General features: G+C 39.2%; 1 protein-coding gene across 2 annotated transcripts; it reads right to left on the bottom strand.

The window, feature by feature from the left end:
• Positions 1-1,509: 1,509 nt before the first annotated feature.
• On the bottom strand, positions 1,510-12,939 carry LOC306769427 (uncharacterized protein). 2 transcript variants are annotated; one of them, XM_079258020.1, is made up of 7 exons: positions 12,795-12,939; positions 12,160-12,258; positions 11,605-11,694; positions 11,327-11,401; positions 6,853-6,923; positions 6,601-6,772; positions 1,510-2,908 (listed from the first exon to the last, which is right to left on the bottom strand). In XM_079258020.1, the coding sequence occupies exons 2-7, from the start codon at positions 12,220-12,222 to the stop codon at positions 2,699-2,701; spliced, it is 681 nt and encodes a 226-aa protein (XP_079114146.1). In that variant the 5' UTR covers positions 12,223-12,258; positions 12,795-12,939; the 3' UTR covers positions 1,510-2,698. The 2 variants fall into 2 exon arrangements, with proteins under 2 accessions (XP_079114146.1, XP_079114147.1); XM_079258021.1 differs by having other exon boundaries at positions 12,160-12,255.
• Between the last annotated feature and the right edge of the window lie 3,329 nt (positions 12,940-16,268).

The raw sequence follows: 16,268 nt of genomic DNA, 5'->3' as shown, positions 1-16,268 counted from the left end.
TGTTGATCTTATTTTCTTCAACATCAAAATCTGAATTGGTAACCCTTTGACTTTGCAGGAGTAACACTTGGATTTTAGTAAGCGTTCAATAAAGCCTCGCGCTGAACAATGAAGAACTGTGAGTGGGCGAGTTGGAAATGAAACTGTGGCTCATGGTTTTCAAAAGAACTCCTACCTGAGGACACACTGACTGGGACTGCCTCTCACAGCTGTTTGCACACGGGAAGATTTAAGCGAGCACACGAATGACTCGTGCTGTTATTCAGGCAAATGAAAAACCAAAGGCATTTTCACTGAATCTAAAATTTAAAGTGTTATGAATGAATAAACAATCTGGCAAAGAAGCAGACTTTCTTCGCAGACGGTTTTAAATTTGTTTTCTGTCATGTCAACATCCAGTGTTTTATAACAGAGCAAATGTGCAGATGTTGCTGTCATCACATTATCACCTACACTGAGTGTTAAGCTCTAGGCAGAAGCTCAGTCTACTTAGGATAAGTCTGTTTTCTCAGCAGTCCTGATTGTTACCATGACAACACAGAAAAAGTAGAGTGTTAACCTCATTATGTGACACCCGCACCACATCCACCACTCTCATCCCTAGATCCCACCCATTGGCCAAGAGCAACAACATTGCTGGGACAAGAGGCTTGGATGCATAGCCTATACATGTATGTATATATATATATATATATATATATATATATATATATATATAAATATACATATATATATATATATATATATATATATATATATATATATATATATATATATATATACATATATATATATATATATATATATATATATATATATATATATATATATATATATATGTATATGTATATATATATATGTATATATAGATAGATATAGATAGATATGAATATTTTTTAACATTATCCAACATACCAATTTAGTTCAACTCTTAATTTCTGATCCCGATATCAACCGAAAACAATATTTTTGGAGTGAGCTGTGCAAAACAAGAAGAAATATCTTGAAAACTTTACATGACATGTCTTATATTTAGTCATTTTGAGTTAGAGGAGACTTGGTTGGCTGAAGAGTTTAATATATAACGAATATATTGCATATTATCGGGATTGAAAAATTAATCTAACCAAGTAAAGGGAGATCTTTAGTCATTAAGAAGTATATCAGTTTAAAACAAAAATACATGATCATTTAAGCAATCTCTTGCAACATGCTCACATCACGACCCATCATGTTTTCCATTCCTTCTTCTCAAGTTTTGTCGTCTTTCATAAAATTCATCCAAAGTGGCGCTTTTAATTGTATGTCAAAAGAAACCAGTGCAAACGTGGCTACAGTAATGATCAGTCAACATTGCACCTTTTGATTGGTGACATCTAATGGTAAATTGGTAAACTGCAACTAATCAAATACCCTCAATCTTTTGCTTTTCCAGGCTGGTAAAATACAGGAAAGTTGTTATTTTTTGACAAAATACAATCTAGTTTTATTGAACTTCTATTGCCTCATGAAACACAAAGATGACATACACATACAACAGAGGGAAAAACATTGAGATTTAAGAAAACAATACAGCAAGCAGGAGGATAAAAGAGCTTACAAACAAATAAGTAAATACTGTACAACATGAATATAATTTCTAATGAACATTTCTGTGCAAGCAAAAAAAGAACATCTAAATTTAAAAACTTAAAAAACAAACATAACAGAAAAGACACTACACAGTAGCCAAAATGGCTTTTACTAGTTATTTCAGCTTGAAATAAGTAGCATGACTGATTGTCAAGCTGAGTTCTTTTAAACAATAATAATTTATAAACAGAGACATAAATAAGACCAACTGTAGGACTGTGTAATCACTTTAACACAATTACAGTAGATTTCACTAAAGCTCATTTTATGCCAAGATCAGCTTATTCAACTATAAACATACACATGTGGAGCCAGGAAGAAAAAGAAGGATGGACCTGTTTTTAAATCAGTATGCAACAAGTAAAATAATCCTTGTAATCCATTAATTAAACGAACAGATGTCCAGTAGATTATACATGACAGGAGCTGTATCAGATCTCTGCTGCTATCGCCTTTTAAATTAGGTCACACTGTATTTTAGAGCCACAAGTCCCTGCATTAACAAAGTATATTCCTCAGAGAAGAAAAGGGGGGCCAAGAAGCTGATGACAGCACCAAAGACAGGGGACAGCAGCAGTCAAGATGCCACAGCAGGACGGAGGGATTGCATAGTGCAGCAGCATCTTCTTTCACGTTGGTTTCTGTGGTTTTGAAGCCTGATTTGTCCTTTTTCCTTACATTTCTGATAGTACCTGCACATCCCTGAAACTTCTCCCTCCATGGGTCACTGATGTGGCTCATTAGAAGTGGGAGCAGAATGAGAGGGCTATTTTTATAAAAGAGGGGGTGAGAAGGTGAGACTTATGATGAGATTTTATGTCAGCATCAAGCACTGAGTTTGTTCATCATGAGAAGATTCTGGCTGGAAGCGGACGAGTGTACTATGACAGACTTTATTTTAAAGCTCAACCTGTGTACTTTTTGGTTTTGAGAAAAGCTAAATTTCTTCCAGCATTTTGGACAAAACCATTATTCAGACTATGTTTACTGTAGTTGATCTGGTACTGTTGGAAAATATATGCACTATAGCGTTTGAGGTGTCTGGTTTTCTTGTAGTTTAGTCACATCATGCACTGGCCCACAGTAAGAGAAATGACACAATGAAAATGATGAAGGAGAGAGAGATCGGCAGCAAAAGGAGGAGGGTAAAAGATAGAGAGAGTGATGACTGCCACACGAACATCTGCTTGGAGCTTCGCGGCAATTCCGCTGGACTCTTCTGGTTCTCGACATTTGGCCTACAGATCACGAGTGGCCTGACTTGTGATACACTCTCCTAAAAGACAGGAAAAAAAAATACTTTTTAAAAAAAAAAAAAGTATAAATAATTAAGTATAAATATTTAAGTATCTAAAATAACTGTCAACCAAAAGAGTATACACAGTCCCTATCTGTTTTGCTTTTGGAACCATTAAGCGTAAAAGTCTCAAATTTAATGATCAGCTTAGATTTGTTGAGTACTTTAATCAAACTTTCAGCTCAAAGTAAAAGTTTTTCCATGATAAATTTTGCTTTATAATAATGACAGAAAAAGAAAGCAAAGGACGTACATTTAAAGCTGTTTTCGTTTTCTCACCAACGCCCCCCTGTGGCAAAAGAATGCAATAACATGTAGACCTGTGTTTTTGGAAGACTGCTGCAGAACGTGTGCATAGATCAATGTAGAACCTTAACACGTCACAAAACAAATGTAGTCCAATATAGTCGAACCAAAAAGATTACATACAGTCTTTGGCCACTTTTTTTTCAGAAGGTCCACTTTGCTAGTACAAGGTTTAATGCTTTTCCTTCAGAACTTTTTTCCTTTTTGGTGGCATAGATTCAACAAGGTATTAGAAAAAATCCTCAGGCATTTAGTTCCATATTGACACAACAACATCACACAATCGCTGCAGATTTGTTGGCAGCACATCCATGATAAGATGTGCCACCACATTCCAAAGATGCCATGTTGAGATGTGATGACTGTGGAGGCCGGAGGAGTATAGTGAACTCATTGTGATGTTCAAGAAACTAGTTGGAAATTATATGAGCTTTGTGACATGGTGCATTATCCTGCTGGGAGTATCCATCAGTAGATGCTACACTGTAGTCACATAGGGATGGACACGGTCAGCAACAATAGGCTGTGAGGTTTAAACCATGCTTGGTGTAGTTGGTACTAAGGATCCCAAAGTGTGCCATGAAGATATCCTCCACACCATTACACATCTGTCAGCCAAAATGGCTGATAAAAGGCAGGATGGATATATGAATCCACATTCAAAATGACTAAAATCCCCTTTCATCTTCATTATGATGTTCACTTTAAACTTCAGTAAGTCGTCTTGTCCATGTCTCCTTATCTGAATGCAAGAAGTTGCGGCAGTGTCAATCAGCGGGTGAGTTTACGTGACCATCATATTACCTCAGTATTACATCTGCAGTGTGGGATTTTCGCAATGTGGACCAGTTAAACTCATAACTCATTTTGCCTACAAGAGAAATCCAATCTGAAACCCAATTGACTGTGTTCACAATGAGGGGTGTTGTGGAAAACATAGCTGACGAAAAATCTCCGTAAAACTAAGTCCAAAGTCATAGGTTTTCATGTAAAATGATCACTTGTAGAGAAATGTAGGTGCTGAGAGGAGCTGAGTGAAGACTAAGCAGAGGAGATGGGCTGAGGAGAAGGGTGAAGGAGTTAATACACTGGTAACACCTTTCCAGTGCATGGTATAGTATCGTATAGTACGGATCGACTCAGCACAGCTTTGCATGCTTTGTTCTTTGATTCTAAACAGCATCTCTCACTGTGGGTGGGATCAGCTGTTTATCAGTGCAGTGTATAAAAGCTGTGGATACAGAGATGAGACACACAACTTCTGTGTGTGTTTGTGTGTGGGTGAGTGTGTGTGCATTTTATTATATTACAATGATCTTGCTACTTAAAAATTAGGAGTAGAGACTAACATCACTGAATGAGTTGAATGAAGGGTCTGAAGATAAAATGTTGGGAAATGATCTTTCACGACTACACACGGAACTCAACCCATTGGAAGGCACAAGGATCAATCTGTAAATCAATATTCACAATTGACAAACATGTATGTATTAAGTATCCATTAGTAAAGAATGCAGCATGTGATATATCTGGATATATTTTTACAAGCACGTACTGACTTTCAACAGCTTCATGAAACAAGGAGGTGTGTTTTATTTCACAAGAGATGATGATCCTCTTATCTCTTTTCAGGCAAAACTCTTCCAGCTCACAGTCAGAGCTAGTTATAGAGCCAGTTTTAAGTAGGTTCTCGCCATGGCCTCGTTTGACTTTCTACAGACTGACGAGCCTTAGAGCCACATCATTACATAACTTTACAAATCTCTTCCTCCTGTGTGTTCTGCATTTCTGGAAAGGAAAGTTTATTTTCACAAAAACAACAGATAACAGTGTTTGTCTTGTTTTTCCTGCAAACTGTTCTGTTAATATCAGCAGTGCAGCTTTAAAACACTGTTTAAAACAGTAGTCGGTGTCTGGGAATGCTCTCAGTCATGCCGACGGGTATTTCCAAATGCATATTCACATCTGTATCCGTTTTCCTTAAAAGTAACTTTTTGTATTAAGCAAATTAAAAAATAGGTTGGTTTTATATGCTTGACCATGGCATTCTTAACACTGAGCTTGGCTGGTGGTCTCCAGAACCTGCCTCCAGCCCCTGCCCCAGCAGTAAAAAGGCTTTTTTTTGTATTCTTGTCTGCAATCAAAACAGACCGAACCGGTTCCAAATCAGTACTGGAGTCAGTTCTGCAGAGTTTTCTTCATTCATTCATTTTTTTAACTGCTTAGGACAATTTAGGGTCACAGGAAGCTGGAGCCTTACCCAGCAATTATTGTGCAAAAGTCTGCAGAGTTTCCACATCGTCACATAACATCAGTTCAGTTCGCTTTGGCTCATGTAACAAGAAGGCCTACAGTGTCATTATCAGTAAGCATTTAACATCATCAGTTAAGCGGTACTACCTACAATGGAAACTGAAAGAAGAGGAAAAATAATGGATGTTGAGCTGTAGTGCTAATAGATGAGGCGAGCAGAGGAGTTATTTTAATACTGACTGCTAAACAGAAGAAATCTAATGCATGTATTGATATGAGGGATATTTCTTTACCTTGTTGATAATAATCACCTAAACATGAAGAAGGTGATCAATCAGCTCTAGGATCCGTGTACGTTCAGAAAATTCGTTATTTCGTTTCAAACCAAGATTGAAAAAAACGAAATACCACTGACTTTCGTTTTTTTCCATTGACAATCAAAAATGGAAATACAGAAAAACAGCGCCAATTTTTGTGTTCTAACGCAGTTATTTATATATAAACATTATCCAATATTCTTGCGCAATTATAAGTGCTTTTGTTGGGTTTTATTTTGAAATATTTAATCTAACTTCCAGGTCATCTGTTTCCTGTTCCTTGTCTACCAATTCAGAAGGAAAATTTATCAAAGGAATCGCCAAAATAAAAAAAAAGGCAAAAGGCTGTTTTTTCATTAAATTTTTCTCGTTGTTTGTCTTTGGAACACAAAAATTGACGATGTTTTTCCATTTTTTTGATTGTAAATGGAAAAAACAAAAATACATGGTATTTCAGTTTTTTCGATTTTGGTTTGAAACGAAAGAACGAATTGCCTGAACGTACACGGACCACCCTCTAGCTTCAGTAACAGTCTTTGGTTAAGGGCACCGAGGAAAAACTGCCTCGCAGGCTTTATGCAAATGTACAGTGTGTAGAAGTAAAAAATATGTGGTTGTAACGCCTTTTAAGACTTTGTAAGTTTGCATGCTTAATACATCTACTCAAAACTTTATAACACACGCACCAGAATGGGCAAAAAGCGTGGCATGACCTCTGTAGATACCATTAACAGATATCACAAGTGCTTCATTGGTATTAGGTAGAACAATCAGATCACTTTTGGGGGGTGTTACCTCCAGTATGGTCCTGCTGTGTGCTCTGTCAGGACTCAGCCGGAGATTCCAACGATGAGATCTGTGACTCCGCCCACCGTCGTCTTCGCTCTCCGTGGTGTCTTGACGCGCCACCCGAGGACGCTTGCGCCTCCGTGAGCTGATTCGCTGGAGAGAACCGGGCTCGTGGAGTCTGAACCAATCAGGCAAAAAGGTCAGAAGCAGTGGAAGGAAAGAACCAGTGGAAAAGCAAAGCGCTTGCCCACATCACACCTGCAGTCTGTGTCCTCTATATCAGCATCTGCGTCACTTTCTCCCTGAGGGTCGGATAATACGCACTCCTCCTGCAACAAAGGCAAACACAAACGCACAATGTGATATTAAACACTTTGTATTTTGTACTTGTTCAACAAAATCCAGGTGATTCATCATTTATCATCACAGTTAGTTAAGCAAAAGCATCACTTAGTGATGGCATCTGTCTGTGTGAGTGTGACCATGTGTCACTTCTTGTTATGTCACTATTGTTATTATGCATGAATCAGCTGACGCCTCTGTCCATAAGGTGATGAATGAGCTCAGAGATCATATAAATAACCTCCTATTTATATCTCCACGACATCAACCTTCTCAAGAACATCATCCCAAAAGGTGAAGTTATTATCACTTTAGCTTAGCTGCTCTCAAGGTTTATCGTAAAGTCAGTGAAAAAGGAAATTCAGGATGACATCTGTGTTAAAAAGTTTAGTTTTCTGATTCTTTTACCATCTGTGTCAGGGGTGTCTGGCCACAGTCCTGCAGGTTTCCCTGCTCCAACATACTTGACTCCAACTAAACACTCATTGTGCAGAACTTTATTGGCTGTTGAATCTATTTAATGGACGCTATGTGTGTTGGAGCAGAGATACAGTCCGTGCATTTACATGAGAGTTTTAATTCCTGTTTACTTCCGAATAAAAGTTAATTCCACTTTAAACTACTGAAAAACAACCATGTAAACACTTAATTCCTAATGCAAATATCTATTCGGAATTAAACTTAATTCCGATGTAAGTGGCTGGTTTATTTGCATTTTAATTCCGAACTGTTTAATTCCTCTGTCATGTAAACCTTAATTCTGCTCTAAATTAATTCCAGTCGCTCTGGAATTAATTTAATTTAATGCTCGTTACCCTGTTCTGTCCCAATGACACGCGTTGCTTTGCCTCCTGTGTTCAGCTGTCTATCATTCTGTTCCTTCTCGGTTGTAGTAGCATGCTCGGGTTAAGCTGGTACTTCAAATATATAATAAAAATGGTGGCAAAACTGGTGCTTATTACGTAGTTTTTACAAGTTACGACTGAAAAGACAGGAAGCAGGGAGCCAACTTTGTTTTTTTCCGGTATACGTCACGTGCACCCTCTGTCCAATCAGAACCCTTCCCAACCCGCCGCTCTAAAGAGGAATTAAGTGAGGAAATGTTTCATGTAAACGTTCATTTGGGATTATCATTTTCATGTAAACTCGTAGGAGAATACATTAATTCCAACTTATTTAATTCCGAATTATTAATTCCAATTTAAAAAAACATCATGTAACCGTAGCCAAAACCTGCAGGACAGCGGCCCTCGGGGACCGACTTTGGTCACCCCTGATCTAGGTTAGAAAACAGTTACGTGTAAAAGTCTTGAGCCAAACTTAATTTTTTTTCATATAGAACATGAGGATTGAAAAATCAGTCAATACCCGAAGAAAAACATTGAAACACATTCAGGTAGTTTGAATAGCTAATGCTTAAGACCACTTCAAGGAATTTCAAGGTGTGGCTTCTTCAAAGCAAAATGTAATTTAGGGTGGCATGAGACTTTTGCACAGCAAAGTGTATTGACACGCTGCTTGAGTTTTGGGGGAACTGGAGTGGTTCCCAGCTGAGAGCAAGGCACTCAGGATGAGTTCTGGGCTATGGTTCTTAACTGAGAGAGAGTGGGGAGCTCAATCTGGGTTGTATAGGAGTCATCGCCTCAAGATTGGCATCTCAGGATCTTGTTTACGAGTGACAGTTGGATGGAAAAGGAGGTCGACCGCGGTGTCTACAGTGATGCAAACTCAGCATTAGTCTGCCTCAACTTACCATTTCCTCTGCTTTCCGACCCTCATCTCATCACAAGCTATAGGTAGTGACCAAAAGAGGAAGACAATGGATGCCAGCAGCAAAAATGAGTTTCCACAGGACCAGTTTGACCCATAGACTGTATATAAAAAGATGGAAGGAGACTCTGTAGTCACCCATAGGTTTCTGAAGAGTTGAACTGAAGCTCGGTGGGCGGTTCCTACCATCACCATCTTAGCAGGGGCATGCGCGTCATCTCGCCCAGAAAATACTAATATGGGCAAAGAGGTAGAACTGAGAGGGGGCTGAGTGTCATGGTGGATGATGACATCTAGTAAACTCCGAGCTGCCTGTGGCTAAGAGCTAACCGAGCTAACCCAGAGATAAGAGGAGCTAACCAGCTAATGGAGGTAAGCGGTCTAAACCTAAATCACATTGTTAACCGACTAAAAACCGCGGCTGTTCTGCGTTCTTCTTACTTGAAGCGGGAGCTCGGGTACCTGTCAATCAAAAGGACATGCCCCAAATATGCCAAATTTTGAGATTAAATTACTTTTGAACGGGCAAGTTCGAAAAAATCCACTCCCCCCACAGCTGTCATGAAGGTAAACCTGACCCTTTAAACCTAAAATGGATTTTTGAACCAGACTGTAAACATGTTTATTTTTGCTGAGAAGTTGTCCTTTTTAACATGGGCCCATGTTAAAACATGACAACATGGACAAATTATATGAGGATTCGCTCTGTTTTGGAGCCCTAGTGGATGAAGGGAGAACTGCAGTTTTAAGCACTTCCGCATAGGCTTCACTTTTACCCACCGGAGGTTGCCGCTTGGTTTGACCAGACACACAAAAGGTCAACAGATGTCAAAATAATGGACATTTTTAAAGTCAAAATAGAGCAGTGGGCCTTTTAAACTATCTACGGTGCCACTGCTGTCATCTTTTTCTTCCCAAAAGCTTCACCATGGACTAATCTCAGGCATTTTCTATATTTAACAAGACATCAAACTCACTTAGCAGTTGCTAAAGTTAGCTCTTCTAACTTGCATTTATATCACCTAATAAGAAATGTACACTTGCAGCTACTTGTCAGTGTCCAATTAGCTCTACTGATCACTAAAAATATCTCTTACGACATTCTTCTGCTTTTGGTAAATGATAAAAAGAAATATCTGGATCTCCTGTCTTGTTTTCACACTCGACTGGACAACATATGGATGGCATCTACGATAACTTGAATGAGTTGCTGTTGCACCAGATACCAGTGCAGGTACTCAGTATGACAGTTATGCCGGGCGGACACTGTGCAAATTTGAGGCAATTTCACCACGATTTTGCTGTCGCAGACCACACTGCGTCATCGTGGAAACATCGTAGCGTCGGGATGTCCGGTCGGGAGGTCGTAAACCGTACAGTGTGAGAACACTCAAGAGGAAGGATTAATTGCTGCAACGTTCTAACGATGATGCTGCGACCTCCCGTTCAAACTTCTGACATGTCAGAAATTTTCGCCGTCGCTCGTACAGTGTGAGTGGTGTTACGTCACGATTCTACGTTCGCACCTGCGCAGAAGACACCGGTGGAGCTTTAAACAATGACGGGCAACCCCAACTTCAGATGTGTGCAGTGGACATGGCTGCTAGAAGAGAGATTAGTAGAGCTATGGAGAGAACATGAGGTTTTCTTTTTTTTTATTCTGTTTCAGCGCACAAGACAGCGCACACAACTGCAACAACTTGCTGCCTGCTCGCCATCTTGTTGTCAGGCACGCTGTGGTTGTCATAGGAACTAGGAACCTTTGTTTTTCGTTGTTCACACTCTAGCACGTTGTGCCGTCACACACCGACTGACGCCGACAAGTAGTCGTGGTTGTCAAAAATCGTGGCTGACAGCAGTCGTACAGTATGAGTACACATGTCGTAGGGTCAAATAGAGTACGAGGGACAAACCCGGTCGTGCAATGGGAGCATTTCCCCGACAGTCAGATTTCTAAAATCGCACAGTGTCCACCCGGCATTAGAGTTTGATTGCGGTGATGTGCGGTTTCGTCCACCCCAACATGCATGAGTTTGTTATAGGTGCAACAGCAGTGTTTATCTTATCTGACATCATTTATGAGCTGAACATGTGAATTCTGAATTATGCACCATTATCAGTGCAATGGTGTTACGGCCCATGGCCAGTCATCTAGCAGATCATCATTCCAACCATCATCACCTGGGGGATTGAATACACCTGGCTGTCACCAACCTTTGTTCCTGGCAGCTGTGTTTTGGTTGAGCCTTGGTGCCACAGCTTGCCACTCATTCACTGCCTGTGAATGAGATTGACTGTTTGGTGTTTGTGACATGACGCTTTTGTGATTACAGCTGGGTTGGTGCCAACTTTGGTTTATATTTCTGTTGTTGGGTTTGTTTTGGCTTTTGATTTCTGGGCTTTGATGCTTTTTAAGGACTAGTGGGTCCTAAATAAAGCCTTCATTTGCACATCTTCCTGGTTTTCTTCTGTTAATGTTGCCACCCCTTTGTACACCTGGACAAACTCCATCAGGGGTCGTAACAAGTGGTAAAAATGACATTTTCCGTTTTATCAGTCAATAATATCTAAACCCATACAACAAAAGTCTTACAAGGTTTCAGGTCAATGGAACCATTACCTCTGTGCCATATCCCTCGGAGTACCTGGTTATCTTGACTCTGTTTTTTCCACAGTGCTCACACAGCAGCGTGTCCTAACAACAGAAAACAATATTACAGCTGAGACTGCTCCTTTAAAATATCGAGTAAAGAAAGAAAAGCAGTAAAAAAAAAAAGGATGCAAAGAGGTCAGTGAGAACCAAGAGGCATGTATTTACAGCCTGATTACAGACAAAGGAACAGTCTAAGCGGGCTGATCAACACCACAGACACTTAAATGGAAACACTGAGCACTCACCAGCGTAGGTGTGTGTGCTTCTGAGTAAAGTGTACAGGGACCAGTCTCGCACAGACACACTATATCTACCTCTTCACAACTCGCCCCCACCTGAGACGGAGACAAAAGACAGGGAGGATGAACTGTTGACTTTTCAAAGCCTCTCATCCCTTTTTTTTTAATGCAAACCAGTAATATACTGGCAAAGGTAGAGACAAGGTAGTAATGCTCTGGTGGAGCCTTAACTGGGTTCTCAGATGTTAGTGGAAGTTATGCCATGCATCTCTTAATGCTTTAGTGATGTAATATGTGGCTTGTAACCTTTTCCACCTACTTATATTCTCGAGTGCTCCAAAATGGAGGCTGATTAGACTGCAGATGTGGAAGTTGTGAAGGCTTAAAAACCCTTTAATCAAAAAAAAAAAAAAAAAAAAAAAGAAAAAAGAAAAAAAAACTAGTGACTCATCCTGCTTGTCATTTCTTTCACCTGGCTGTTGTGGATTATAAATCGCTCTAGTTTCAGTCTAACTTAGCATTTAGCTCGTAGAAAGTAAAAACATCTAAAAAAAATCCAACCTCACAGTCATTGTCAGATGTCTCTCCGGAGGTAAAGAAGCTGTGGGAGTCCCTCCGCAGCATGACCTCTGACCTGTCTCACACACTCACATTGACCTGCTGAGACACACAAGCATTATATGTCTTCATTCTTATGCTTATGAATTACATATACACCCATTTAACTCAAAGTTAACTCAACATTCATGCACCAATATTGCTCTTTTAAACCATTTCCCCTGCAATTACCAAAACATGTAGTGCCTGTATTTTTGGAACTTAAGCAGACTTTTATTTTATTTCCTCACAGTGGTGTGGCAACAGCCTTGATGGTGTTAGTGGTGTAAAAATGATGCTGTTTTTACACAAACAGCGGTGTCGTGAATCAGATTTTTCATCACAGCCTCTCTCAGTATGTAACATCTGCTCGGCAGTCCGCACTGTCATTACGTAATAGTCCGACAATCAACGTTTAGACAGCGGCGAGAACTTTTATACATGGAGAAAAGACGCAGAAATGTCTTTTAAATGCTTCAAACTTGAAGAATAAAAAATATTTATGCACAAGCAAAAGTCAAAACCCAAAGCAATTCAGACTGATAAGCCATGATATTGTATTAATAACAATAAAATAAGATCAGAGTAACCCATCTTACCTTAAAAGCATGCAGTCCGAGAGCAGAGAAGCCTGAATGGAGTATTTAGAGAGCCAGCCGTAGGATGCTGTGATGCGTCGCATTGTGGCGCTGGGAAGCCATGAGCTCGCGCTGCGTGTGAACGTGTGACATTGTGGCAAATCCTCTGTGTGATGTCAGCCAGGGCGATGACAGGCAGCTACAGTCCGGGAGGCGCGCGCTCACTCACCCAATGCGCCGTACTGGTGACGTACCCATGACAACATCGGAAGCGCGGAAAGCGGGAGGCGGGACTTCCGTTTGAGGCTTCTAAAAAAATAAATCCATTCATTGAATTTAAACTTCAATTGCATTTACAAAAAAAAAAAAAAGCAAATTAAATAGTTTGAATATAAACTGAATAATTGTATTAGAATTTTATAAAAAAGTTCTTTGAAGTAATTATGTTAATGAGTTGTGTTCACATTTCATATTTTGCCATAAGAGTACATTCTAAAACTGTATCCAAATAATACTGATAAAAATAAAGAAATAAAAAAAAAAGAGTATTTCGTACCTTGTTTCGTTCTTAGTGTTTGCCGTAGATGATGCCATCTAGTTGGTTCACTTTGAAATGAGGATGGGGTAGGTTTATTAACATTAATTCTTCTTTCTACTCCAGTTTTCTTTTCTTTTCTTTTTTACATGAAATGTACTACAATGGTTGTGTAGTAGTTGTTGTAACTCTGCAGTATATTTTCTGTTGTTGTTTTTTGGATTTGCCAATATATTATGGAAAAGAAAAGAGAATAAAAAATGTTGAAATGAAAATAAAGATATGAATGCACACTGTGCTATCATGTAATTTAATGAGGGGAAATATCTGTATATATTAATGACAAATTACTATAAATTAAAAAGAAAAAGAGAAAAATATTTTCCTCATAAGGTATCCAGAAACTACGGTGTTATTAGTAAAAAATTAGAAGCGGGTTTCATTCATCTAGAAAAGCAGAAAAAAAAGAAGAATGTAATTTTTAGGGTAGTAAATTAATCAAGATATCCTTTGCATTTGTGAATAGTAACAAATCCCCTTCCTCTAGCACTTCCAACATGTTTTTCTCTTCCTCCTCTCTCTTCTCCTCCTTCATCGACTCAAAACCTATTTCTTCCTTTATCACTCTGCTGTTGTTTCTGTCTGATTCCCATCACACACCTGGTGTAGTGGCAGCACCCTGTGAGGACTTCCCCGACATTCTGCAGCCGAGTTTCTCATGAATTATAAGGACAAAATTAACTTATTTCTTGTTCTTGCCACCTTAGCTAAAAGAACAATTGTCTGTTGTTGTGAACGTAGAGGCTTTTCGACTATTGTGCATCAAACGGTGGTCACATTCTTCTCACAAGATGCAATATCAATTCCAAAGCTATAGATATAATTGAAGCCTGCATAGTACAATAAATGGCTTCTTTCTACTTATGGTATTTACAAGAAACAGACTGAACTTACAGGATTCTATTTTATTATTCTTGTTTATTTCACCAAGAAGTCACAGTAAGATGAAATATGTCTTTTGTAAAAGAGTTTAGCATTATGTATCTTAATAGCAGAAGTTTAGACTGGAACAACTTCTCCAGTTTAGACTGGGTGAAAGAAGCACCCACTATCTGCCAGTAAATAGAAAAGAAGATATGTTAAAGCAGCAACTAAACCAGTTAGCTTTTGCATGCTAGAAAATCAAAGAACAACACACGATTCAGAAGGCTTTCAGTTTTGGTGTTGCAAAGTTCTCAATGCAAAGGTCCAACAAATCCAACCGTATTAAGCAACTTTTGCATACTGGTACTCTCTCTAATGCTAACACCAGCATCTCCTTCATTTGCCACCCTCAGTTGGGGTTTACCATTGATCAGATAAGGAGTTAGCTTTGTAAAGACTAACCTTCCAGAATATGGCTACCTCTATAATGCTCCTACTAATACTGGGCCTTGATAGTGTGCAGTCCACATTTTGATAACCCTGCTTTCATCTTGGCCTTTCTGTTCATCTGATGGAGGATGCCTGTTGCAAGCAAGGGCCTTATAAAACACGTTTTACTACAGCCAAGCACTAGCTAGTAAAATCAGTCATCATTCCATATTTACTACCATCTGTTCTGCAGAATCCATCACAACTCTATTCTGTAAATTAGCAGCTCTTGCAGCAACTCATTGCAAAACAGCTGCTTCAAGGGATTTATACAATTTAAACTAATGAATCCAGTCTGAGTGAAATATTGTTCAGAAGAACAGAATTTGAGCGCTGCTTCTGCATTGTGAACTTTCGGATCTGTCTTCCAACACTTATTCTTCTCACCATTTCTTTTCTGCCAACACGCAAATTCTGCTGTTTTGACCTTTTTAAGCTAAACAAATAAAACAAGCAAGCAAACATGGGAGAGGACAAGTTGTGTCCCAATTGGGAGTGCAGTTACTTAAGATTGAATTGTCTACCATGGCGCCAAAATGTTCTTAATTTTGTGAAGTGCACCGTTAAAAGACAGCTTAAAAATTAGGCGACAAACCAGAATGCACCTTAAAGACAGACATTTCCCAGTTTCTCATGCATCAGCTCAAGACAGGAAGTAATATAGCTGAATCAACAGATAAATGAGCCTAGATCAACCATAATAACAACAGCATGTTGCACTGACTTAGCATCTAAAGCAGGGGTGCCGAAACTGGGGCCCACGGGCCAAAACCAGCTTGATGAAAAGACACTTTCAGTGTCATGAACCCCAATGAGACCAGACTCAGAGGGACCCTGACTGACTCACACCTCAATCACCTTGTCAGTGAGCCAGGTGAAACCTAACATGGAGAGACTGGTAATGTCCAAAAATTACCTTCATGTTTTTCACTAACTAACAACAACTCCCGTTGTTCCACATGCACTGTTTTTGGTTGTTGACAGGTTGCACTTGGTTAAAGTTTAGTGGCTGTAATTATTGTTTCTTGCCCCTCTAACTATGGCTTGATTGTGCTACATTGATTTTTTTATGTAAAATTTAATCTGCCCAGATAGGGAAAAAAAAATCCACTGTATTTCCTATTGAACAATAATTAAAATAACTTTGTGCATTTTCTTGTGTTTCATCCTTAAAGCTGCAGCGTTTGGCCCGTGGCTCACTGGATCATTTTCAGTTTGGCCCTTGGAGGCAAAAAGTTTGGGCACCCCTGATCTAAAGGGTCTTACAAGTGAGGAACAGATCTTGCTCAAAGCTACTTCAACATGTTAACTTGGCCACCTTTAAAAGTGATTCCGTCAGTGCTGCCAACAAGTAGTCCTGCCTACTCGACAAAGCATTGTCACCGCTGCACTGCATTGTTGCAGTGACTATGTGTTGCATGAGAATGTGGTGCACTGGTATGTTATTGTCTTTGAGGAAAATGAGACGTTCAGTTACTTGAATGTTTAGTGGTTTGAGCTCAGTTCAGTATTGTTATGTCTGATAGAGAAACTGAGATAAAGTTCAA

This window comes from Telmatherina bonti (genome assembly GCF_933228915.1).
Source record: "Telmatherina bonti genome assembly, chromosome: 18".
Lineage (NCBI taxonomy): Eukaryota > Metazoa > Chordata > Actinopteri > Atheriniformes > Telmatherinidae > Telmatherina > Telmatherina bonti.
The sequence above is the reverse complement of the archived record's forward strand: the minus strand, read 5'-3'. Positions and strand labels throughout refer to the sequence as shown.

What these genes read in the sequence shown, in the direction of transcription:
- LOC306769427 (XM_079258020.1), bottom strand. Translation starts at nt 12,222, where the DNA reads ATGCTGCGGAGGGACTCCCACAGCTTCTTTACCTCCGGAGAGACATCT. An exon ending in CATCTGACAATGACTGTGAG is followed by an intron (nt 11,695 to 12,159) that starts GTTGGATTTTTT and finishes TCTCCGTCTCAG; the next exon opens with GTGGGGGCGAGTTGTGAAGA. An exon ending in ATAGAGGACACAGACTGCAG is followed by an intron (nt 6,773 to 6,852) that starts GTGTGATGTGGG and finishes TGATTGGTTCAG; the next exon opens with ACTCCACGAGCCCGGTTCTC.